The 25,759-nt window shown below is 39.7% G+C and overlaps 1 protein-coding gene across 2 annotated transcripts in view; it reads right to left on the bottom strand.

Moving 5' to 3' along the window:
- The window catches only part of EML6 (EMAP like 6), a 152,796-nt gene that overhangs the window by 17,437 nt on the left and 109,600 nt on the right, over positions 1-25,759 (bottom strand). For both annotated transcript variants that reach the window (XM_044428864.1, XM_044428863.1), the window contains 5 exons: positions 25,477-25,678; positions 24,713-24,839; positions 3,793-3,871; positions 2,866-2,995; positions 731-829 (listed from right to left, as the gene is read on the bottom strand). In XM_044428864.1, the coding sequence (XP_044284799.1) occupies positions 731-829; positions 2,866-2,995; positions 3,793-3,871; positions 24,713-24,839; positions 25,477-25,678 (637 nt within the window). The remainder of the gene's footprint in view (positions 1-730; positions 830-2,865; positions 2,996-3,792; positions 3,872-24,712; positions 24,840-25,476; positions 25,679-25,759) is intronic.

Below are 25,759 nucleotides of genomic sequence, written 5' to 3'. Positions count from 1 at the left end.
ATTCTGGGAATAAGAATTCCAGTAACAGTGACATTGGTTGCCTCTTCATTGTGCTCAACAGAGTTGGAGCCATTCTTAACAATATGGGTTCTCTCCTCCCACTGCCTCTACCCTCGGCAACTTTGATTCCCACTTAATTGAAACCTAATTCTAAATGCTACCTTAAAGTGTGTTTTCACAAGTGTTTTTAAGAGTCTCAAGCTTAAATAAATATTCTTTCAAAGAAAGGATTGAGCTAAAGACCAAATATCTCTAAGGTATTCTAGTCAAACTACTGAGACTGAATACAAAGGAGTACAATGCGGCAGTTTAGTGAGAAGACAGCAAATTGTGGAAACTACAGTAATAATGAAAGCATATCAATCAGCTTCTACTAGGAGCTAAGAACCTGTTTTGCTGTTATCTTCACTTGGGTAATATCAGGTTGGTAGCTGAAGGACACAGTACACACTTGGCATGAAAATATTTTCAGAAATAATACCCATCATTGCATAGTAATGATAAAAAGTACAAATTAAGTAGCAGTGCTAAGTAACAGGCCTAACCCAAGTTATCATCTGTGAGACAGAGATCAGCTAGACCCTGCTGTGCTACATGGACTACTTATAGCAGGCTAGAATGGAGTGGATGAAATGATAATTTGGCAAGAGTAACACGGTCCAGTTTTGTATTCTGACATGTAAACTGAGAACAAGTACAGGCTTTTATTTTGATGTGACTATGAACCTACCAATCTGGCTGGTTGCCACAATGTTTTTATACTTTGGGTGCTGGTTTACAGTTAGGCAGAGGATGTCATCTGTATGTTCCAGGTAGAACGTCTGACTTCCTATGCAATTCCAAACAAAGAATTATTTTAGGATAATATCAAAAGAGATAGCAATACATTTTCAAGTAAGTACATTTCAGGAAATCAACTTACCTGAATATGGAAAAAATCACTACCACTTGTACGGAGGATCTGAAATTTACTATAAACCATGTTTTGAGAGCATCCTGTGGGCTCTACACAGCATCTCAGCTCTGAACATGAAGGAGACGTAGCCGTGGGTCTTCCTACCTTTACTCCTTCCCAGCCACTGTGCAAAGTTCCATAGCAGTTCTTTCTCTCAAGATGGAAGGAAATTAATATGTTCAGGCTGGGTCAGTGGTTGGGGAGGGAAGGATCTCCTGGATCCGATGACCTCTTGGCCCCTGCTCCCATTGGAGAGAGCAAGTCACAGAGGCCTGTCCAATGAAAAATGCTCAAAGAAGGGAGAGATGTAGAGAAAGTACACAAGGAAGTAATTTTCTCCCTCTGCCATAATACTAGAAGGAGGTCATCCCATGAAGTTGATCGGAGGGAGATTCAGGACTCATAAAAAAAGGAAGTACTTCTTCATGCAGCACATAATTAAACAATTGAATTCACTTCCATGAAATGTAGTGATGGCCACCAATTTGGATACTTAAAAAAGTGGACTGATTTGTTAATTTATTTAAAATTTTTGTATTCTGCCTGTATTACCAAAGAAAATCTCTAGATGGTTTACAATAATAAAAACATCAAAACAATTTACAGTACTTGATTAAAATAGAATTAAATCAGATATATATTAAAACTAACAATGAAAATATTGCTTAAATAAAAGGTCTTGTTCTGGTGCCAGAAAGAATAGAGTTGATGGCAGATGAACTTTTCTAGGAAGCATATTCCACAATCAAGGTGCTACCACTGAGAAGACCGTTCTCTTTGTGACAGCCCTCCTCACTTCCTTCCAGGTAGGTTCTCTGAGAAGGATGTTAATGGAAGATCTTAAATGTATATGGAAGGAGGCATTCCTTTAGATAACCAGGCCCTAAACTGTTTAGGGCTTTATATGTCATTGTCACACCTTAAATCAGACCTAGACTTCATTGGGTAGCCAGTGAAGATGGTGTAAGGCCAGGGCCATAAAGTCACTCAGCTGGTCTCTGTCAATAGCCTGGCTTCTCTATCCTACACCAACTGGCATATCTGGATTGTCTTTAAAGTTGCCCCACATAAAGTGTGTTGCAATAGTCCAAACATGAGGTAACTAGTGCACAGTTACTGATGCCAGGCCCTGTCTATCCAGGTAAGAACACAGCTGATGGATCAGTGTCAGCTGGTGGAAAGCACTCCTTGCCACAGAAGCCACTTCAAATTCCAGGGAAAGCTCTGGATCAAGGAGGACTCGCAAGCTACCTACCCCATCCCTTTGCAGGTGTTCCATGTGTGCAATAGACCATACACTGTTTTATACAGCAGAATTCAAGATATCATATGTGGTGGACTTGTGACAATGTGAAAAAGTACTGGATTAAAATACATAAATGGCTTGAGGAAATGCTACAAAAACCTTAAGCTTTTAAACCTGAAGTTTTCCTATTAGGCATTATACTGGAAGATATTAACAAACAAGAAATGTATTTGACGTTACACGTAATTACTGCGGCAAGGATTGCATTTGCTCAACATTGGAAAGTGAGGAATTACCCACCAATGAACTGATAATAAGGAAGATTCTGGACTGTGCAGAAATGGATAGATTAACTTTATCACTGAAGGAGAAAGAAGATACTGACTTCTATCAAACTTGGGAACTTTTTCATTATTGGCTGGAGAAACGGGACTTGGCTTAGATTTAAAGATGTCTTTAAGTTGTTATAAATGGATTTGATTATGACTATTGAATGTTAAAAAATATGTAGTAGGGGGCTGACCCAATATGTCCAATGTATTTGATGATTGATGTTTTTAGTAGTAGTTTAAAAATCTTAATAAAAATCTTTAAAAAAAAAGAATTCAAGATATTGGACAGTGGGGGAAAAGGTTGTTACACTTTAATTTCTCTTTGGATTTACCTGTAGAAAGATTTTGAACTATGCATGCTGCAGCAGTATGGAAAATAATATCAGCACCATCATTGAGGTAATGAAGGTTGTTGCGACAATCAAATCCACGGTATCCAAAAACATGATCTAAAGCCAGCTCCTGGAAGGAAAAGGTTAACAAGATGAAATTGTGTTATACACAACTTTTAGTATATACAGTTGCATAGAGGAGCCAAATAATTTCCCCCTTTAACCAGCAAACAATCAATACAAAAATGTAAATGTTAGAGTGAAAAGGTACCTAAAAGATTTTGATGCAGAAACAGATACAAAAGCTTATTCAAATTATATAATGTTAACATGATTTTATTTATTTATTTATTTATTTATCGATTTATATCCTGCCTTTTTCCTACAAAGGGCTCAAGGCAGCTTACATCTCCTCCTCCATCTTATCCCCACAACAACAACCCTGTGAGGTAGGTTGGGCTGAGAGTCTGTGACTGGCCCAAAGTCCCCCAGTTGGCTCCATGGCTGAGCGGGGACTAGAACCCAGATCGTCTGAGTCCCAGTCCCATGCTCTTAACCACTACACTACACTGGCTCTGCAACAGGTTGTACCTTTTTCAATGCATTACTTTTAAAAATTGTTTTGCAAAACATAGTGGTAATGTTTGTCACAATGTCAGTCTAATATCTTAAGAAAAAATAAAATGATGAAGGGAAGGAGGATTTTGTAAGCTGACTTGAATTCTGTGCCGGAGGGAAATTGTGGGATGTGCATATAATAATAAGCAACAATTTAAAAACTCAAGACAGGAAAAATGAGAAACCGAGATGAATTAAAATGTACAGAATCATCCACCAGTAGTAATTACAGACAACCTCCCAAAATAAAACAAAATGCATTCAACAAAATTGGAATGGATGGTAAAACAGTAATGTATGAAACCTGACCTCAACCAGCTTCCTTTTTTTGTTGACGTTATTCTTTTGCAATTTCTCAGGTTGAGGAGCAGCTCTGCTAACTGGTGGCCTGAAAGAAGCACATTGAAGCATACAGATCATCACAAGTGAAGGGGGAAAATACTAACCAATATGCCAACTGAGCCTGGACGATACTTGGATGATACTTGAATCTGTAATAAACATACAATAAACATACTCATGGGAGCACCAAGGGAAGGAGTGGGGAGGATGCATGAACCCTGGGAAGCAGCATGAACCCTCAGGGAGGCCTCAGCTCTCTATGTTATTTACTTGACATTTTTTAGGGCTAACTATGCATGTTTTCGTTCTTCACTTTGTTTCAGCTATACTGACTCATAATTCCTTGTCTCTAACATAGCAGCAATTAATGCTTTAAAGATAAACCACCATAATTACAGTCACATAACAAAACTGAAAAGACAAATACAATGCCCACTCAGCAACATAGTCTTTATTGCAGGTTTATCTAAATATTAGCAACCTTGTTGTGTAAAATGGGAGGGCTGCATTTCTCAAAGCAGTTGGATCTAACAAAACCTCTGTGGATTGAAATATGGTAGCAATAAGGATCAGATAAAATCAACTAGGATACTCAGGCTAATAAGAGACTTACAGCTCTTTCTTTGCCTGATGAGACACATTAGATTCCTGATTTATTGATCTCCCAGAAATAGTTATTGGCTTTTAAGAACACAACAAAAATAGCTAGACTGGTGTACAGCGTTCAACCAGTGAGGGAAAAGGTTAGGAGCAATTGCTGAAAGCCATGAACCCCATAACTGGACCTGCCCCTGTAGCCTTCCAAAAAACTGCAACTCAACCCAGACAAGACGGAGGTCCTGTTGGTTGGTGGATCGGGTTTCGGAGAGGGTGGATTTGACCTGGTCCTGAATGGTGCAACACTCCCTCTTAGGGACAAGGTCCGCAGCTTAGGAGTACTCCTCGACCCGGAGCTTTCTTTGGAAGCTCAGGTGACAGCGGTGGCGAGGAGCGCCTTCCTTCAGCTTCGGCTGATTAATCAGCTGCGCCCCTACCTGGAGTACGACTGCCTGGCGACGGTGACACACGCGCTGGTGACTTCCCGCCTAGACTTCTGTAACGCGTTTTACGTGGGGCTTCCCCTGAAGACAGTCCGAACACTTCAATTGGTGCAAAATAGAGCTGCCAGGTTGCTGACGGGGACGGGGCGTTATGCTCACATGACTCCAGTCCTCCGTCAGCTTCACTGGCTTCCCATTGAAGCCCGGGCCCAATTCAAGGTGTTGATTATGACCTATAAAGCCCTAAACGGCTTGGGTCCTGGCTACCTGAACGAACGCTTACGTCCGTATATGCCCGACCGCCCTTTGAGATCTGCGGGAGAGTCCCTTCTCCGGGAACCCTCCATGAAAGAAATTAGGAGAGTAAGTACCCGGAGGAGGGCTTTCTCTGCGGTGGCGCCCAACCTATGGAATTCACTCCCCAAAGAGGTCCGCCTGGCACCGTCGTTACTGGCTTTTCGGCGCCAGGTAAAGACCTTTTTATTTAAACATCATTTCAATTGTTAAAACATATGATCTGGCCAGGGCAACTTCTTCTTCCTTCTCTTTCTCCTCCTATATTTTTATTTTATACTGATAATTTTAATTTTATATTTGTAAATCAATGTATTTTTTTGTATTTTTGTATTTAATGGTAATTTATTATGTACTATTGTATTTCAATGTATTTTATCATGTTGTAAGCTGCCCCGAGGTTTCGGCAAGGGGCGGCATAGAAATGTTTAATAATAATAATAATAATAATAATAATAATAATGGGGCTGCCACAAAAAGGAAGGTGGCCATGCACCCTCTGTAATTTGAGCACTGAAGTGAGACTAAAGGCCCACTAAATCCAGCATTCTGTTTCGACAGTGAAAATGGTCTGGCACGCCAGGGTAGTTTATATTACTCAATGCTACACAGAATCTACATGAAACCATTGGGAGCATTCATCAGAAGTTTTGGGGGCAAGGCGCCGCTGGCAAGTTAATGACACATGCCTCTATTTCTCTGTGCATCAGGATCAAGAAGGCCATGCATGTTCTGACCTGGTGAGTGGATGTAGCCATGGCTCGTAAATGGAAGTCAAATCCCGGGGAGACAGAGACCCTATGAGTTGGCAGTTTCCAGCTCTAGGAATTAGGGTGCTTGTCTGCTCTGGATAGGAATGCTCTTCCTCTGAACGAGCATCGCTGGCACTGGGATCTCAGTAGACTTCTGTGGCCTGTGTCACCTATTATGACTTTGATTCATATGCTAACTATACCAGTTCATGGATAGAAATAACCTAGTCATGGTGATTCATGCACTGGTAACCTCACCGTTATTCTGCCATAGGATGCTCTATTGGGCTGTCCCTCTGCCCGGTTCAGAAGTTGCAGCTATCGCAGAATGCAGTAGCGAGGGTGATCACTGGGACAGCCAGCTATACTCTCATAAGATCCATATTAAAAGATCCACAGTGGTTGCCTAGTAGCTATGAAGCTCCACTCAAGGTTACTTTATTGTTATACAAACAACTTGAGACCAGGATAACTAGCAGACTCTCTCCTCTCATATATGCCCAGCTGACATTGTAATCATCATTGCTGGTTATTCTGGGGTTAACAGAACACTGTATGCAATACCTTGGTGGCAGCACCTGACCCTCCCTCATGCACTTTGGGAGACAGAACGTGTAGCGTGTTTCAAATGTATTCAGAAATCACATGTGTTCACCAGTTTTTTCCTGTTTTTTTCATGCTGCCCCTTTTCCTTGCTCATGCACCTCTTCTTTTGCACTTGATATTGCTTTCTAGTTGCATTATCAAAGGTGATTTTACTCTTTGTATGTGAACCATTTGGGCATTCTATTATATTCAAGAGGAATATAAATATAATCAATCAATGAATCAATATTACATTTGGATTTTTGAGATTTTGGCTTATGTGCTTTAATAAAAGTTGATTATTTTGCTGAATCAGTTTTCTGTATGTAGATGCAAAATCCTCTGGCAATGTAGTAGACTTTTAGGAACAACTTTTTTCTTTGCTAATGTTCTTAAGCTTATATTTCACATGAAATGCATGTAAAATAAAATCTCACATGATGGCTTTTTAAACATAGCAGTTCAGTGCCTCACAAACAAACCATGGGCTTTTCAGTTTTCCTGTTCCAACTTTTATTCTGATTCGGAGAACAGAAGCTTTTGCTTCTGTTTCTAAATAACTATGGTTAGGGCTATGTTTGAATGTAGACGACCTAGAGTTAATCTCAACCATTTTCAGAAACAAACCATGGTTAAAGTTGGCTTGTTTCTCTAACTTGATTAATATTATTTTATATGTATACATATACATAGCATTTTTATACCATCTAATAACTGAACCTACTAACCACACTTAGCTTTGGCTTTAATGCTAAACAGCGGCTTATTGAAAGCAGCAGTCTTCCCATAGCCATGCTAGAGAAGAAGAGGACGGAGGAATGTGCAAGCCCAAAGCTATGCACATAACAATAAACCATAGCTTGGTATTACATAACATTATGTATGACGCAGGCCATTTGTTGCAATAATGGCATAACTTTTCAAGGCTGCCATGCTTACAGGAATTACAGCAATCTTACATAACAAGGAACACAGTTATGAGCCACTGTGTGAGCAAATTAGTATTGAAATTAATTTTAATAATAGCAAATATTAGCAGAGTTGGTGGAAATATAAACACCTTAGTATATTAAAACATTAACAGTCCTCTAAATCAGGGGTCTCAAACTCAACTTACCTGGGGGCCGCTGGAAGTAGAGTCTGGGTGAGGCTGGGCCGCATCAAGTATCCCACCACCACGGTGGTGGTGGGCCGATCACCCCTTGGCTGGCCCGGGCGCTGAAGGCGCTTTGAAGGCCGCAGGGCCCCTCCCCTGTGCCTCGCCTGTCCCGGCAATTGGCCCGCGGGCCGTGAGTTTGAGACCCCTGCTCTAAATGATGGTCTTGCTTTTACTATCAGCGACTACCACATTTTAATTAATTCTTTTAAAAACTGAAATCCTATTATTGTTTCTGGAATTCAAGTAAGGAATAGATATCAGTTGAAGCACAATTTTAGCCAGAAGAGTTTTGGCTATGACTTTTTGAAAAATGTTCCAATGAAAAGGAGGAGTGAAGAAGCAAGTGTGCATTAAAAAAAGTTTCAATTCCAATCTGATCACTAATTGCTAGTTATGGTTATTCAAGTTGGATAATATACTCTCATAAAAACAACTTGCTAATATACAAAGAAGCATGTATGACTTTTTACTGCTTGCAATGACTTACAATATTAAATAACTTACAATATTAAAGCTATGTTCTAACAAGTTCTTCCCAATGCATAGTGTAAAACAGAGTAAAACAGTTATTATCGAATGAGAAGTGCTTCACATATTACCAATATTAAGCATAGTAAAGCAAAATAAATAAAATAGAAACTGCAAAACATTTGCATGATGAACAACAATAATTTTACAGGAATAACAACTACAACTTAAGTACAAAGCTATCTAGAAGCACTGTTGGAGGCATACATTAGTTCAAAAACTACAGTTCATTACAAAGCAGACAGCTAATACATTTCTTATAGCTTAGTTATAGACATATATAGTAAGCTATAAAGAAATTAGCAAATTAAATGAACTGACCACAACGCAAACAGATAAACACGTTCACAATTATTAGCCATTTTTTCAACACTGAGTTACCTTGATCCCCTTGTAAGCAGCAAATAAAGCCAAATGAGATACTTAGTAAAGTTCAGAAAAACATAAGTGAATCATTATTTTCATACATGCACAAGCCTCTTTTTAACTGATGTGTCATTCCTGTGTGGCACGCACACAGCCATGCTATTCAACCATGCCAGCAAGAACTAAAACAGAAACTAAAAAGAGTGCACCAGTCCACAAACTCAGAAAGGCCATACCCTGACATCTTGGGGGAAAGTTTGCACTAAAGATCCTATGGGACAGAGAGAGAAAAAGAAAGGAAGCTTCATCAGTGCTTCCCACATAGTCCATACAGACCTGCAAAATACCCTTTCAGTGCGCTACACAGATAATGAAAAGTTCAGTAGTCCCAAAGTATAATATATGGAGTACTATTTTCACATATTATGCACAGACAAACCTCAGTCAGCTACTTAATAGGCATTCATCAAGGAACTGCCCCAAGTAGCAACTCCCTGAAGAGTGCTCCTGCGTGATACAAGCATTAGTAAACACGCATTTGGTACAACCACGGACGATAACTTTAGATGTACACTTAGAACATTTTGGTGTACATCTAAATATGCAGTGTGTGACGTGGCCCCTTATCTATCTCCTAAGGGATACCAGATGCACTATTCTGTGAGGCTGTACTGGAGCAATGCATTTGGCCAGGCGGTGCTTCTTCCAAATGATCTGCCTGTAAAGCTCTGCTTTAGAGGAAGCAATAGAGTACAACATGCTCTCTCTACCATCCCCACCAACTTTTCATGTCATGCAGGCAACTTTGGACCAGCATTTAGCAAGCCTTTTGGTTAAAATGTACCTAGATTATTTCGCAATTAAAGGAATAATATTTTTCCTACTTGCACAGCACAACCAGTGTAACTAACCTGCCCGGTTCCCAGTACTCTTACTCATGTTTCAGAGGTAGTTTATGTATGCTGATTCCAAACTGGTGAAGATTTCCATGATATATTTCCTTTCTTTCTGACCAGAAACTCAGGAAAAGGAACTGGATGAAAAATGGTTAAGGCTGATATCTTGTATGCTTATCTAGAAGTAAGGCCAACTGAACATAGTAGGGCTTACCTCCAAGTAAACTGCATAGCACTAAGCTTTAATTGTTAATTGAATGATCAGGAAAGTCGGTTCTCAACAGTCCATCACTATTAGGCTAATCAAGAAACAAAACCCAGGGCAAGATTATGCAGACAGTAGCTGTCTTAGAACTACATACACTACCTACTCAGTGAATGAGAACCATTCATTTCTAAGGGGAAAAGTAAAGAAAGCAAACCAGGGACTACGTGTCGGGGAGGACAAAATGCTGCCTACAGCCCCTAGCTACAATCAACCTGCAGTCCTATGGGATGGAGCAATCCCCATGCTGGCCTCTGCGATCATGGGGAAAGGGCAATGGTTCACATGCTCCTATTGCCTTCACCCCCTCCAAAATAAAGCTAGACCAAACTGATAGATCAAATTGGCCTATTCATTTGTAAGAGCCTCAGAGAAACAACTGCAATTTACATTTAGTAGAGTTATCAAGTGGCAAGCTGGGGAAATTGCTACCTTTGCTTTTCAGAAACAATCATTAACACATGGATACAGAAGAGCAGAGAAGTATTTGAGCACAATGTTCCCATCCTATGAACAGCAAGAGGCCCAGGCAGCATTGCTCTGATATGGCAGAGGGTCAAGAGGAAAAGCAGCCCCAGTCACTCCTTGGAGTTGCCTAACCCAGTTGGATATGCAACCCTCTCTGGAGCTTGTGGCAATGCCAGGATTAGGGCAATGGTCTTTAGTAACCATGTGACATCAAGCTAAAACATTAGTGTACCTGTCTGTGAAATACGATAAAGCCCTTGCAATAGCAATTTGGAAAATACAGGGTGTTTTGCTTGCAGTACTGTTTCTCCTTTTTTCTGTTTTAGTTTATTTATTTATTTATTTATTTATTTAACAACTTATATGCCGCCCCATCGCATGAGCCTCGGGGTGGCTTACAATCATAAAAAAAACTAACCAAATTCCACATTTTTCTTCCTAAGAATATTAGATAAAATTTATGGGAAAGCAAGGCAGGATTTGTGAAGGAAGCAAAGATGAGACAGATGTAACATTTTACATTTGCTGGAATATTTTCATTGCACTTTTATGGTGTCAAAAACATGCACATTCTTCTGTGGCAGGGCAGGATGAATTTCCAGCAGGTTTCTAGCATGTCAGGTAATAAATAGGCACAGTGCATGCCTATTTGCTAGTGTCTGTGATGTGGACAGTTTACCTCTCCTGAAATCCCTAGGACAATTTTTCCATGTTTTTAATTCTTTTGATTAAGTGAAGAACAGACATAAAAATGAAAATGTATATATGCTCTTTTTTAAGTTGTATGGCCTAACTAGAGCCTTATGGGAGAGGCAAACTGGGAGCTGATCTGTTTTTCAACTTTTGGGACATATATGTGTGCAAGGGAATTTGTGAAGGAAGACTCATGCCACAGATTAAGAAACCATTGTATCTTCTGTTAAAAATGTTACATCTCTCTTCATCTCAGCAGGACACTGCTCACTATGAGATGGCTGTATTGGATAAAATACATGATATAATTTGAAAATATATGCAGACATATATATATGTATAATATTTCTCTATACACAGCACATATACGCACAAATACTCAGTATATTCATATATACATATACATGTATATATACATAAGTAGGTTTTCTGCAATTTGTGAGCACCCTGAATGTTTTAAGAAATATAAAAGTAATGCCACATCATACATCATGTAACACTTCTATTAAGTCTGATGAAAACTAGTTTATGTTCCAAACCAGTTTACTCTGAAAAAATAGAAAGCCATGAATGGGAAAACTGTATACTTGTTAGAATATATTTTACCTTCATAAATTTTAGCTATCTGAACAGTACATTCACAGAGAACTGTGCTTTTTTCTGTGGATGCAACTTATACTTACTTGACAATTCCCTGCCTCCAAAGGAAAGCAAGTTAAAATATAATACACATATTAACACTTTCTTTCCAGTAACATAACAAGACGTGTGTGTATGCCATGAATGCCATTCAAAGAAAAGCATAAACACTTTCAAAATATTGCAAATGGGCTTTAATATTTTGCAGATGGAAGGCACCAGAAAAGTAAAGTCTGGTACTCTGATGTAGCGCAGTCCCTGTGCAATATGCCCCATGTACCAGGGCAGCTGCACCAGCTATTGGCCTCATCTTGGTTGGGCTGCAGTGCCGCCCACATAATTCTCAGGAAGGAGTACTGAAGCTCACTGGCCAGCTGGACTTGATGATCTAGTGAGCCAACAAGGGACTAGCTGGCTTTCTGTATCTTTGCTGCTGACCTAGTTCCTCAATGCGAGCAATTTGTTGTGAGACTAACCCTTGATCTCCATTTAGCTAATTTTCACCTTTACTTGAGGCACCTATCTCTACATGTTTCTGCTGTGCAGAGGAAGTACACTGGAGTATCTAGTGAGCATCCCAGCTGCAACAGTCATATAGGTATTATAGGTGCCCCAGGAATCCATTCAGGTTGAAGACTGTTCCAGTACTAGCTCTGGGGGAACTGTATGCGTATTCACCTTTCTGAAATACTACCTGTGTAGAGATGCCATTTGATATGTGAACATAAACTTTCCTGCAAACTACATCTTCTGCATCCTGAGGAGCATATTGTGGACAGCTGTAAATGTGAATAGCAGTGGTGACAAGCAACTATAATATGTGGAAAGAAATTAGTCAATGGTACAGAAAATAAATCACAGTTCAGAGATGTAAGGAGTGGGCTTGTAAGGCAAACATTCTAAGGAATCAGAAATAATTCAAGCCCCTTAACAGCATTCCACAGAAATGAATGTAAGGGTGCATATGTTCAGGACTGTGCATGATGCTCCGGTCCTAATTTTCTGCATCCAAGGTAAGATTTGCACATACGTCCAAGCATGTTTGGGCTTCTTATGCCCTTCCAGAAATGGAGAGTATAAACAGCATGTTGGAAGCCTTCAGGTATTATGTTCTTGCTGTGCAAGGTACCCTTTTGTCAGATGGAAGTCAGAGCCAGGGGCTGTAGATATGATCCAGTCGCCTTTCCACATGCTTATTTCTACAGTAAATGACCATTTGCACAAGGCTGGGAATGACTGACAATTCTAGAGCTAAAGGTGGTAATTCTAAACATGAAAGACTTCAGTCTGATTCATATGACCATGTTGCCCATGATGGATTGCTATTTTTTCAGCACATGTGGCATTTTATCTGCATTTTACCCATGGCAAAGGGGCTGTAAGTGGGCTGTATTAGCAGTTTCTATCAGGCCACGCCCTTGCAAAGCTACCTAAAAATGCACTGAGCAGTGGAATCCACCACAATCTCTTGCCTTCATAGAGCAAGAAAGATTTGATTAAGAGTTGATAAGTTGAACTATGAAAATACACATGTTATAACAGAACATGCAAAGCAGCAACAGCTACATAATCAACATATGGACAGGATAGAAATACCCTAATAAATTATCGTATATAGTTTGAATTTGATGAGGGAACATCCATGAAATTTTTGTTCCTTCAGTCAGTGTGCTTAAGAGAAGTGAAATACATTCAGTTGAATAAGAGAAGATTAGGGGAGACGTGATCACAGCCTTGAAGTATCTGAAGGACTGTCGTATAGAAGATGGAGGAAACCATTGTGTGAGAGGGCATGGGTAACAGGCTGAAATAGAAGCTGAAATGGCAGGGAAGTTCCCAAACATTAGGAGAAACATAACAGTGCAAGCTGTTTGATAGCAGACAGACTGTCAGGAGGTGATGGGGCCTGCTTCACTGGATATTCTTAAGCAGAGGCTGGAGCGCCACCTGTTGGGGATGTGGCAATTGCCTTGTGAATCTTGTACTGAGCAGAGGGAGGGGGGCAGTAGAGAGACGAGACTGGGTGATTTCCAAATTCCTTTCCAATTCAAAATTTCTAAAAAGATTTTAAGGCTACAGAAAAATAAGTCCTGAAACAGCACAGAATTCAAGGTAGGCAATAAGAAGAAACAGATGTGTGTAAAGTGAAGAGATTGCTATAGCATGGCTAGAGAGGAAAAGTAAAATGCAGAGAGTAGGTTTGGCTATAAGAGAGAGATGGCTGACTGTGGATATATTTGTTCATAGTAGTAGGATGAAACAATAAAGGCCACGGCAACTCGAACAATGGATGCTTGTTTACTCAGAGGAGTTAAAACACAAGCATTTTCATAAAAGTTATGCATCATGAGAATTGTACACTTCAGAAATAAGTCTCTATAGAAATAGGAGTCATGATTTCCTGATCACTCAATATATTTGTCAAGAAATAGCCAGTTTTTCCTATTGTGAGCAGGTTCTTTGAATACTGTATTCTGATTAACAGAAAATTAAAAAATACATAGTGAAAAGGAATGTATGATGACTATAACCACTTCTGATTAATTGTAAACATCAAGCTACTATTACATCCACATGTCACCATGCTTCCGCTTACAGACATGAACAAGCCAAAAAACCAAACAAACAGATTAATTCAGGGTATAATCACAGCTGAAAAGGATTTAAGGGACCTTTCTCTTTGAGTTTTGCCATAAGCTCTAGCATGGAAGATCATTAGTGAATGGATCTGCTTAAACCAGGATGTGTGCCTCCTTAAATGATGTGCGTGGATTTCAGCTATTTCAGAGGCATTATCACTCTCTCTCACCCCACACTGTGGGTGTTGCTGAGTAGAACATAATTACTTGTAACAAGCAACCATTTAGCTCATTCCTCAAGCTCATACCAATACATTCTGGTGTAGATGTCACAGTGGCCAAACTGAAACATCTCTTAAAGAGCAATCCAAAGAGGGACAAAGTATCTGTAAATGGAAGCTTCCTATGGACACTTGATATTTCAGTTTGTGGTATGTTGCAGTGGCATCTATTATCTGTTAATTTACCTTGTGCATTAATTATATATAAAAATGAAGTGTGTTTGTGTGAGAGAGAGACAGCAGAAGAAGGGGGAGGAGAGCAAGAAAGAGAGACCACTCTACTCATCAGCTGGCTGGACTCCTTACTGCACAAAGAGTCCAGCCAGCTAATGAGTAGAGTGGTCTCCCTTTTCCACTGCAAAGGAAACTGCACATTCTATTTATTTTGTTTTGAAGGTAACAGAGGAAGTAGTAATGGTGTTTGATCAATGCAATTAATTGATGGGGATTTGATTACATATTGGATGACTATTTGGGTGGTAAATTCATTGATGGTAAATTAACTGAAGAGAAATTACTGATTTGTGGTGCTTTATGGGTAGGACAATTAATTGCAGAATTCATTTTGTTTGGGGTGAACTGGATGGGAAGTTAGCTGCTTTGTCCGGGCTCTTTTGCATAGACTCTTTTGGTGACATGTCAGTGGCCACCGTACTTCTAGAGCAATATGGAGGAGGGCGGCTGCCACATGGAGCGACAGGTGCACCAAAAGAGGGCAGGCAGGGGCCCCACCATCCTAAGGTTTGCTGAGGGCCCCTTGACTGGGAAACAACACTACCGGAGATGTCAGAGAGCCCCTGCATTTCTGAGTGGGCTCGAGGAATAAACAGTCTGCCATGGTGTGACAGTTTTAAAAGATGGCCTCACTTCGCCTTCAGCACCTACAGTAGATTCTCAAGTGATAAAGGAATGTGGAGGTGGCTAACTAAAATTAAGTTTAGATTTCACTTCCACACTGAATTTGCTGACATCCTGGATGCATGACAAGGTATTTCTTTTGTCTGGTTGTTGGGGACTTATAACTGGCCAGGAATTATTTTCCAATGTACCATACTGGTAAGATTTTACATTTTTAAATATAAACTTAGATCAATAATATATGACTAGCCTTTGGCTGTGTGTGGGTGTTGCAATGCATCAGCAGAAGACATTAGCTGCTCCCGTCTGTACAAGCAGATTTTTAAAGTTAGATGAGTTGTGTCTCTTCGAAATCCCCAGTGCATTCTGGTATACATAGCCAAAAGGTAAGTGAAAGGATGGAGAGAAATGACATACCAGTAGTAGACAGCCCCTTGATCAACGACAGCACAAAATAAGGCTTATATTTATTGGATGCACTGAGAGACTTCTTTTTTGCACAAGAGAAACTTTAGCTAAACTAAAAACACCAAGAAAGGCAACCTGCTGACAGATTTTCTGGTAGTCTGCTAGACACTAGAACTGCAGTCCTCAATGTATTTAAGCTAGCCGGAGACAAGGGACCTCAGCTCACTGCTTCATGATTTTCTCTAGAAGAAGAAATTGAGAGAAGCAGCTTACAGGAATCTTCAGATGACTTCACACTGTCAAGGAGTAATTATAAAATGTTTAGGTAGAATGATGGGCTTGCCAAGTTGCTCTCATTTCAGGCTATTTCAGTCTACAATGAGCCATGCCAATCAACATGGCTTGATATGTTGGCACAGAATAAGCAGGTCTAAAAAGAGAGAACTAGTTTCAAGATGCTGGAAAAATAGTTAATTCTTTAAGAAGTGTTTCGGCTCAGTATATTGTCTGGGGCCTTTGTCAGAGCAATTTTTAAAACTCTGTCAGGACTGTCTCAAACATTTGAAGATAGATCTGCCTGTGGGTCTTCTCTGAGATAGTTCCTTGATGGGTTATTTGTAGATGGATGACACAAGTTAACCAAGTAGACTGATGCCTGAGGATCTGCAAAGGAATGGATATGGCATATAATGGGATCTGTGTTCTTGTGTTCCTCACCATGCATCGTTGCCAGGTATTATAGACCAGAGGCAAAACAACAACATAACATTATGGCTGAGGTTACATTGTTCCATAGGGTGCATTAGAGTGGAGAGCTTTGCAAATACCCTGGACTGACAGAAAGGCAAACAAGTGGGTCCTAGATCTAATGAAGCCAGAACTTGCTCGGGAAGCAAAAATGTCAAAATGGAGGCTGTCATACTTCCAGCACATCATGAGAAGACAAGACTCACTGGAGAAGACAATCATGCTGGGGAAAGTCAAAGGCAGAAGAAAGAGGAGTCAGACCAAATATGAGATGGATCAATTCCATAAAGGAAGCCATAGCCTTGAGTTCACAAGAGTTGAGCAAGGCTGTCAAGGGCAGGACATTTTGGGGGGCCCTCATTCATAGGGTCACAATAAGTCAAGGCAACTTGACAGCACATTACAACATCTAGTACTTTGCACGTAACTTGTGGCACACGTCTCAAAAATGGATGACTGTACCATACCAGTACTAACAGGGAAAGAGATAAGAATGTTAACCTATTTTATGAATTTAACTTTCTGTGCCAGAATTACTATCACACCAATTGTTAGAGGGGTTATCGATTCATCCAGACATGCAAATCCAACAGACAGATGCTGCAAACACATGTTATAAACCAGGTGTTAGTAAAAGGCAAAATGCAAATCCTTGCTCCACATATTAGTAACATGAAACAATTTTGGACATTAGGATTGTTCTAGTCTGGTTGGTTCAAGCAATTCAGGTTCAGTGCAAAAATCTGTTTCTCAACCAAGACACAATTCATACACACTGTCCTAAGTATAAGATGGTACGGCTTACAATTGTCTCAGATTGTCCGGGGCAGTCCTGCCACTGACCAAATTGCCCCGTGGTGTGGGAGCACTTCTCTTAGGACTCCCACACCGCGAGACTGTTCCTGTGGCTCCTTTGATAGGTGCCCCGCTCCTAAATTACATGGAAAAAGCAAGGGGCGGAGAGCCAATCAGAGGAGCAAGAAAAAGAAAGAAAGGAGAAATAAGGAGATGCCAGGGAGGAAGACATGGGCAGTAAGAGAAGGGAAGGAAGAAAAACAACAAGGATGGGGAGAGGAGAGAGAAACATACATTAATTATCCTAACGAAATGCACATACTAAAATAACCACAGGAATTCTTTTGAACCTGTGGCCAGTCCTGTTTCTGTTCTAATCATTACAATATACATTTCATGACTCCTGTGCAATATAAACTCTACTATAGAAGGATACCCTTAATAGAAGACATAAAACATTTGGATATATATTGACAAAGAAGTATTAAAGTATACAACAACTTTAAGTGTGTAGATATGAGATTTAAAGTTGTAGTTGATTTTAAATGGCAGCTCTTTTAAAGGATCCTCCTCAAAAAGATCAAAGGCAGTGAATTCAAGTGCATGTCCTTCTTTAAGGGAAAGTGTGATTCATCCTGGTATTCTTAAGATTAAAATGCAGTGTCTCTTTTCAAGCATCTGTCCAAGCCTTCATAAACCATAGTTCAAGAAGCTCTGGATATGCATCATGGCTATGTGCTCCTCCTTCACCTACCCATTCTGTGCAGTCACATGCCAGTTCATGAGCAGGGTTTATTTTTCTGGTTTGTAAACCAACATTAAGACAGATTTTCCCAATTCAAACAGAATGGAGAACTCTGGCTTACTGTAAGCCAAGATCTTTGTGCCAAGGTTGGCATGCAACAGGAGGAGGAGGAGGAGGGCATGGGAAAAGAGTACAACCATGGTGCTCCTTGATAGCTTTAAAAAATCATCCAAATGCAACTAGTGTGTCCCTGATACTATCTCACACGAGTATATGGACTTTTATCAGAACTAGGTGCACCATTTTCTTTGGCACACAAACCACTTGCTTCTACATGAAAAGACCTGGTTTCTTGCCAGTTCAGTTTTAGCACACCAAACTTCTAGTCCTTTTAACTAAACTGTATTGTGATTTATAAAGGGTCATACAAAACTGGACAACATTCCAAATAACCCTAATGAAACAAAGATACAAAGTCTCAGGATGTTGGGAAAATAGCTTTATTCCTTGAAGCAGCTCAAGTTTTTCAGCCCTTCAAAGCAGAGAATTATACATTTATTCAGTATCTTAAAACTTTGTCTCTTTATTCCAATTATTTATAAAGGCTAAAGTTACTTGGGCTCTGCATACCTTTGGAAGTGTCTTTGGTCCTGTGAGTCCCTATGCCACCCTCTACAATTACCCAGAATGCCACCAACAACTAATGCATGTCTACATGACATCAGACCAGGGACTTTCCTGTAGTGCACCCTACCTTACTTGACAATTAGTTTCTATAGCTGAGAAAATGTTCAGACACCTTTCTAAGGCATTCTCTAAACTGGCATGTAAAGATTTGATGAGTAGCTGCAATAATCTGTTAAATTTTATTTATTTATTAAAGCTTTTGTATGCCATCCTATTATACAAAAATCTCAGGATGGCTTACAATATTTAAAAGAACAATTAAAACAACAATTTCTAATAAATACATTGAAACAGAACAAAACAATACATCACAAAACAAACAGAGCAACTGAAGATTAAAAGTTGTTAAATTTTAAAAAACCGTTTAAATAAGAAGGTTTTGGCCTGGCACCAAAAAGAGTATAAACTTGGCACCAGGCGTACCTCTCTGGGAAGTACAGTCTAAAGTCTGTTAAAAGTCTTTGTTAAATAGGTTTAATTTAATGTTACTGACTACATTTGATCTGCCATGTCTTTTAAAGTCATTGCAAGATTATAATTAAAAATGCTGTTACAAAAAATCCAAATTTTTATCCAATTTGTGCATACTGATGGAAATGCAATCTGAGAAAAAAAAACTGAAAATACCCAAGTGTGATTAGTAAATGATTAAAGCTGGGTGAGGTCAGAAGCTGATTTTGTGAATGGCACAGCCCTAACACATACCACATGACCCACATAAGTTTCTCCCTGCTTCTTCGCTCATGAAGTTTCTCTGTCACAAAATTTAAGAATGGAATTAATCCATTTCAGTTTAGTTCTGCAGTGTCAGAAATTGGTCAGAAAATAAAAAGTTGGACTGGAGCTTTTCCCTTGTGAATAGGAAAAAAAGGTGGATTGGTTATGATCTGATGACACAGAAAGGATTGTGTTTGGTGCTACCTTCCTCCCATACTGTTTTTGCTATATACATCAGGTTCAAGCAGCACCTTCAGTGGTGCAAATGGACTAATGTGGTTGTATTGCCTAGACTTGTTGCACTAGTGCCACACCCAAAGTCCATTGCATCAGATTGTTTATTGAAAAACAGCAAAAACAGAAGCAAAACATACAATAAAGACAAGTCACAGCTGCCCTATGGAGCTTACAACTACATTTTGATAGAAAGGAGGGGAAGGAAACAACAATAGTGGATGCATACAGTATATGTAAATGCAGTTATATAGAGGCCTAGGTCTAAAGGAACTGCTGAGGCTATGAACTGCTATCTGGCTTCAGGCATTTCAGTCTCCACAGGCGGCAGCTTGCTTAATTTTAAGTGCATTCTATACAAAACAAACAAACAAATGAATATCTGCTCATAGAAAACCAGATGTCAAAGAGAAATCTAGCATCCTAATTTTCTACATGCAGGGATATACCCTTTGGTCTGGAGGAGCTTTTGATCAGGTAAGTCTCTTCTTGCACAGGTTTTGAAGTACTATAGCCCAGGCACAGCTTATCCAACTTATCTGTTGTATGTGAGGACTTTTGTGGGTGTTTTTTGTGGCTGTGCCATAAGCTAAAGGCATCATAGAAGAAATGTTTTGAGGAGGAATTTGAGGGAAGAGTGAGAGAGAAGTAGCATCATACTGGGGTCCTTGGAGGGAGAAATTACAGGAAGCAAAAGATACTATGGATTGCATGAGGAGGGTTGAATTTGGAGAAACAAAAGTCATTGTCAGAGATAAATCCAAAAACAAGGGCAGTAAATGGTGTGTGGCAAGTCCATGGAGAATTTTGAAGGTAAGGACACGTCTTTGTTGAATGCAGAAAGGGATGGGGATATAAGGAAGCATGGAATGCAGTCTGAATACACCAGCTGAAAGAAGCATGTTTTGAACAGAGGAAAGCTGTTGCTACGAAGGCAGCTTCCATGCTATTCATGAGAAGATGCAGCACATCTTCAGCACCATCATGTCGCCTCTGATACACCAGAGGGCCTCCTAAGCTAGCAGATAGTTCTGGCATATTTTTATGCTTTTTTCTGCCAGGAAATGCATTGAAAGGAAGGGAAAGGCAGAGAAACTAGACTCATGGAACAAGGTTGACCACTCTTCTACAAGCTATGCTTATGATGCAGCAATAGGGGATTCCATGTTATTGAAAAATACTGCTGGCATGCTAGGGTTCCTTTCTACTGTTTCAGCCGAACCAGACAAAACACTTAGAACTTCTGCTTAGCAGCACTGGATCAGTAGAAAGTGACCAAAACATTATCTTTAAAATATCTTTCTCTTGGTAAGTTTTTATAGTATTTGAATGTATTGTTTTTATGTACCTGGTGTAAGCTGCACAGATACTGTTGGCTACTGGGCAGTACAGCTCAATCTAGCATCATCTATTGTTTTGGTATGCTGTTCTCTTGGTCCAATATGGCTTTCTACAGAGTTTGCTGTCATTATAGTCTGAAAATATTTCCTTTCTAACAGCTTGTAAGACACTGCTTTGCACCGAGTAAAGTTTACCTCTCTTTCTTTTAATCTCTTAGAATAGCTGAACGTCAAAGAATAATATGGCAAAAGCTCCCATCTGCAAACCTGACTTCATGGATCTCAATATGTTGATCCCTTAAAATATGTTTAAGGGTCATGGATTTCAATAGGATTTGCACCTATTTACTCAAATTTACTCACATTCCTCAATGACATAGACATCAGTTTGACAGGAGGTACCATTTTAATGATACTGCTACGATGTGATAAATATGTCATAGAGCAATCTACTTTTAAGCATTTGCTTGAAATTCCTTCCAAAGCGAGAATAAATGGCGTGGGAAGAGAATTATCTCCAAATCTTACTAATGCCCCAATTCTATAGCTTGCTCTTCTCCATGAAGTACAACCTCCAGTAAATGAAAAGAAGCTGATGGAGCAGGTATCTGAGGCAGCCAAGAACACTGTTTAGAAATATCTTACAATGTGATCAGTTCATATTTCTTACCACACTGAAACAGCTGAAGGTAAAATGCCTAAGAAAAGTCCACTGCTGGCCATTAGCTCCATTCCCCTTCTTTGATGAATTTAAAAACAATTGGGGGGATGGTGACAACTAGGAGAAAAGCTTTCTCAGCAGTTGCAATTGGTCTCTGGAACATGTTCCCCAAGGAAGTGAACCTGGCACCAATTCTTGTTTTCTTTTTGGAACCAAGTGAAAACTTTTTTATTTGTCTGATTTTTAATAGGTAAGAACTGTTTTAATCCTGTTTGCATTATATTTTCTGCTATGCCATGTATTGACTTCTATTTTAATTGCTGTAAAGTTGTTTGAATGTTGGTTTTATTTTTGTTTATTTAAATATTATTATTGTACTGTTGCTATGTGTGTTTAAAATTGTAAACTGCCCAGAGGGCCCAACGGGCCATGGAGTGATATATAAATGTAATAAATACATACATACGTCAAAAGGACTGCCTCCCAGGCTATCCCTGGGCTTCAGTGGGCCCTTGGCATAGTGCTGATGTGTTTTCACACCAGAACTGATCAGACTCGCACTGGAATCACAGGGTTCTGACTGCTGTCCTCTGACATTGCTGCTAACATCCCTGCCTACTCGTATTCGGTACCACTGTTGTCGCTACTAGGCTACAAGTGGCCTTACCAATTGGCAGCACTGTAATGGGCAGGGGGGCAAAAAGGCTGTGCATCTCAGCTCATCGTGGCACTTTTTCTGGAGGAGGCTGTCAGCTACAGCTCCAACAGATCCAGCACACACACCAGCAAGGAAGCCAAGTGGCAAAGGCAGGAAGGGGCAAAGCTAGCGGGTGCGCAGTAGTAATGGCCAAAGTATCAGCGTCTATACGGCCCCCGGGGTGCATCAGTATGTTGGGCACTGATGCCATCCCTAATGCCCTCTGGTAATATGAACCTACTTGCACTGTTAAGTCCTCAGTTCAAGCCCTCCTTGACTTTCATCACCATTGGAGGAATGCTTCATAAGGATACAGGTTAGGCCTCCTTTCCCCAACCCAGTCCAGCTTCCAGATATGCTGGACTACAGCTTCTGGCATTCCAGAATGAGGCATGCTGGAGGATACCAAGGCACCAGAAGGCTGTGTTAGGCCTTCATGGTGATGGCACTCAGATTCTGTCCCTGGAGAGGGCGGATCAACCACTATTTGCTTTCCTTCGGATGCCAGGGCAAGACACTATTTTCTAGGTTTGGCCTATATGGTAATTGGAATTACAAACACCACATATAATTTTACTGGTTATCTGATACTGCTGGCTATTTTGGTTGTTGGCCGTTACTGATTTTTGTTTTTATTTGGTTGGATGCAGGTTTAGTCATACTTCATGTAGACTCACTAAATCAATGGAATGCAAGTTAGCCATGAGTTCAGTGACTATGAATTAATCTCATCCAATCCAATATATTCACTCTTTTGGATTGTGGAATCAAAATGGTAGGTAGCAAAAATGGAAAAACCAGGATAGAATGAATTTTAAAATACAGAGCGTGGCGTCTGTGTGAGAAGTGTACAGAAAGATAGATCTTTACACATATCGAGCCATCTTAAACTGTTTTAATGTCAAGTATTCCAGGAAAATCAGGTTTGTGAACAGGCTGAAAGAAATAACAAGTATAGCAGAAGAAAGTCATGCTTATTTCGGAGCTCTACATCCTTGGCTCCAATGACTTTACATTAAAGGATTTGCATACCAATGGGCTATTCTTAACATCTGTATGATGGCAAGGTGACTAGGCTGTCAGACGGGGATGCACATTTTATTTTGAGACTGACACTGCTCTACAGTTATATTCCTTGCTACTCCAATAATGAACGAAATGAGGAAATCAAATAGGAGCCTATGTTCATATAAGAAGTTCCTACATCAACACTGCTGCTCCTATTTGGGATTGGGAGCTGGCATAGGAACTTCTCATGGGAACCTATGGGATTTCCTCAAACGTGGAAGCTGTATCCATGCCAGTTAAATAAATATAAACTGGCTCAGGAAAACAGGATTGCCAACTCTAGATTTGGAGGCAGCACCTACTACTTTAACAACTCTAGGACAGAAAAACTTTTTTTTGAAATGTGGTACTTTGGTAGTCATTCCCTCTCTCTCAGTGCCATCTATAGGAAGCAAGATTCCAGTTCCGCTTCAGAGCATGTGGAAAAAGGAGAACAGGCTGTTTAAACACTGAAATAGGAACGGTGCCTGATAAATAATGTAAAGATGACCGTGAGTTATTAAAGCATTGTTTCCAGGTCAGAATCTATCAGCCATACTAAGGAGGAATCTTAGCCCTCATGTGTTGATGACAATATCCACAATGCAGTCTAATGAATGTTTGTTTTTAATCTTTCAGCATGTCAACAAGAGCAGCAAAATGCAACCCATAACTGGAATATTTTGGGGGTTTCCTCATTTTCTTTTAAAAATACTTACTGGCATTCCTAAGATTGTTGCTATAAACCACGTTTAATGTACTTAAATATTCAGTAGATGCATTATTGATAAAGACAAATTACAGCAATAAAATTAAAAAGGCAAACAGATCAGCAAGATATTCCCAGGTCAGCACCACCAGTCACATTTTAAAGTATATGCAAACAAAATGTAGGACATTTATTTATTTACTAATTATTAATTTATTTACATGTATTTATAGACCGCCTATAATTGCCAAGGCCTTGAAGACTGTGGTTTAAATACTCTTAACATAGTACCTTGAAAGACATAATTTAATTGTGAAGATGAAATAAACTAGATTTCAGAGTGATGTGGACTGCTCAATATTCAGAGTGCTTCCAGACAAGGCTGTTACGCTACAATTGCACTGTCTCGTTCATGGAATTTTACAGAGAGTCCAGATGAAATTGTCTTCTATCTGAAACTCTTCTGTGTGTTTTCCCACTGCTTCTTCCTTTTTCTTTCCACAGAAAAGATATTTAGGAAGACAAGATGGAATAGTTCCACAATACCTTTTGTTTGATAGCACTAGAAATCCTCCATCTGGAAGCACCCTTGAATTTCTGATGTGTGTGCTAACATTTGTACATTTTGGGGTTTGCATGCAATGTTTCTATGAGTTCAGACATGAACATGAGTAAGGGATGCCTCTCCATGACAAACCTTTCTTCCATTGAAATCTCCTTTAGCTGCTGATGTGGCTTGGTACCCTCCATCTCTCGGATGCTCACTGCATAGATCTTCGTGGTGTAGTCAATAGCTTTTTCTCGTGCAACGTCACTGTCATAACCTTGAACAAATGTGGAATGGAACATGAGACTTGTTTAGATGTTTGTAATATTATAATGCAAAATTGCATGTATATGAGATCAGTGTAAAATGAAACATGCTGTTCCAAATCTTGAAAAAAAAGAGTGAAGACTAATGTTGTGGCTGCCTTAAAACTATAAAGATTAAGTTTGTGAAAGTGGGTTAAAGGGTTTTCTCCCATTAACCATGAAGCACATTTAATCATTCAGCATATTACACAAAGTTAGTAAAACTCTGGACTGTAAAACATGGCCCATACCTGTGGTGCAAGGTATGGACCATATTTTTGAATGCTAAACTATGTAGAAAAAAACTTTCTGCATGTAATCAAAGGGAAGGAAATGTGTAAGAGAAAGGTGAAACTAAGTTCTCTCCCTGCTATGCAAATTTACTATACAGAGGGAGCTTTTGACACAAACCGCATGACCCCACCTCTCTCACCTACATTATAAATTGGTACAGTTCAAATTCTTGCCACTTTGGTCTGCATGACATATTAAATGGTTCATAAGTGACTCAATAAGCTACAAATCCAGCTTCATTCATTCCTGTATAGGAAGAGTTTAATGAAATTCAAAAGCACATGAACAAAATGTATGGGCCACATAACCCTTTACCTCCATCTTCTTCTGCGTCGGTATCTGATTCCTCGCTGTCAACTAGCTTGCTTTCTTGGGTTCCCACAAATTCTCTAGTCCAGATCATGAGAGCGGTGTCAGCTCCACCCACTGTCAGCAGCACAGAGTCATTATATAACCACCGGACATTGGTAACATGAGCACTATGACCCACATACTTCTTGAACTTGGCATGCTGACCCTGCAACATGAACAATTCACATCTTCCATGATTCTTTTTTGTTATTTCTGAACTTCATGCCCCACATGCAATTATTCCATT

The sequence above is a fragment of the Varanus komodoensis genome, unplaced genomic scaffold, assembly GCF_004798865.1.
Source record: "Varanus komodoensis strain SLA01 unplaced genomic scaffold, ASM479886v1 scaffold2, whole genome shotgun sequence".
Lineage (NCBI taxonomy): Eukaryota > Metazoa > Chordata > Lepidosauria > Squamata > Varanidae > Varanus > Varanus komodoensis.
This window is presented reverse-complemented; position numbering and strand designations above follow the sequence as displayed.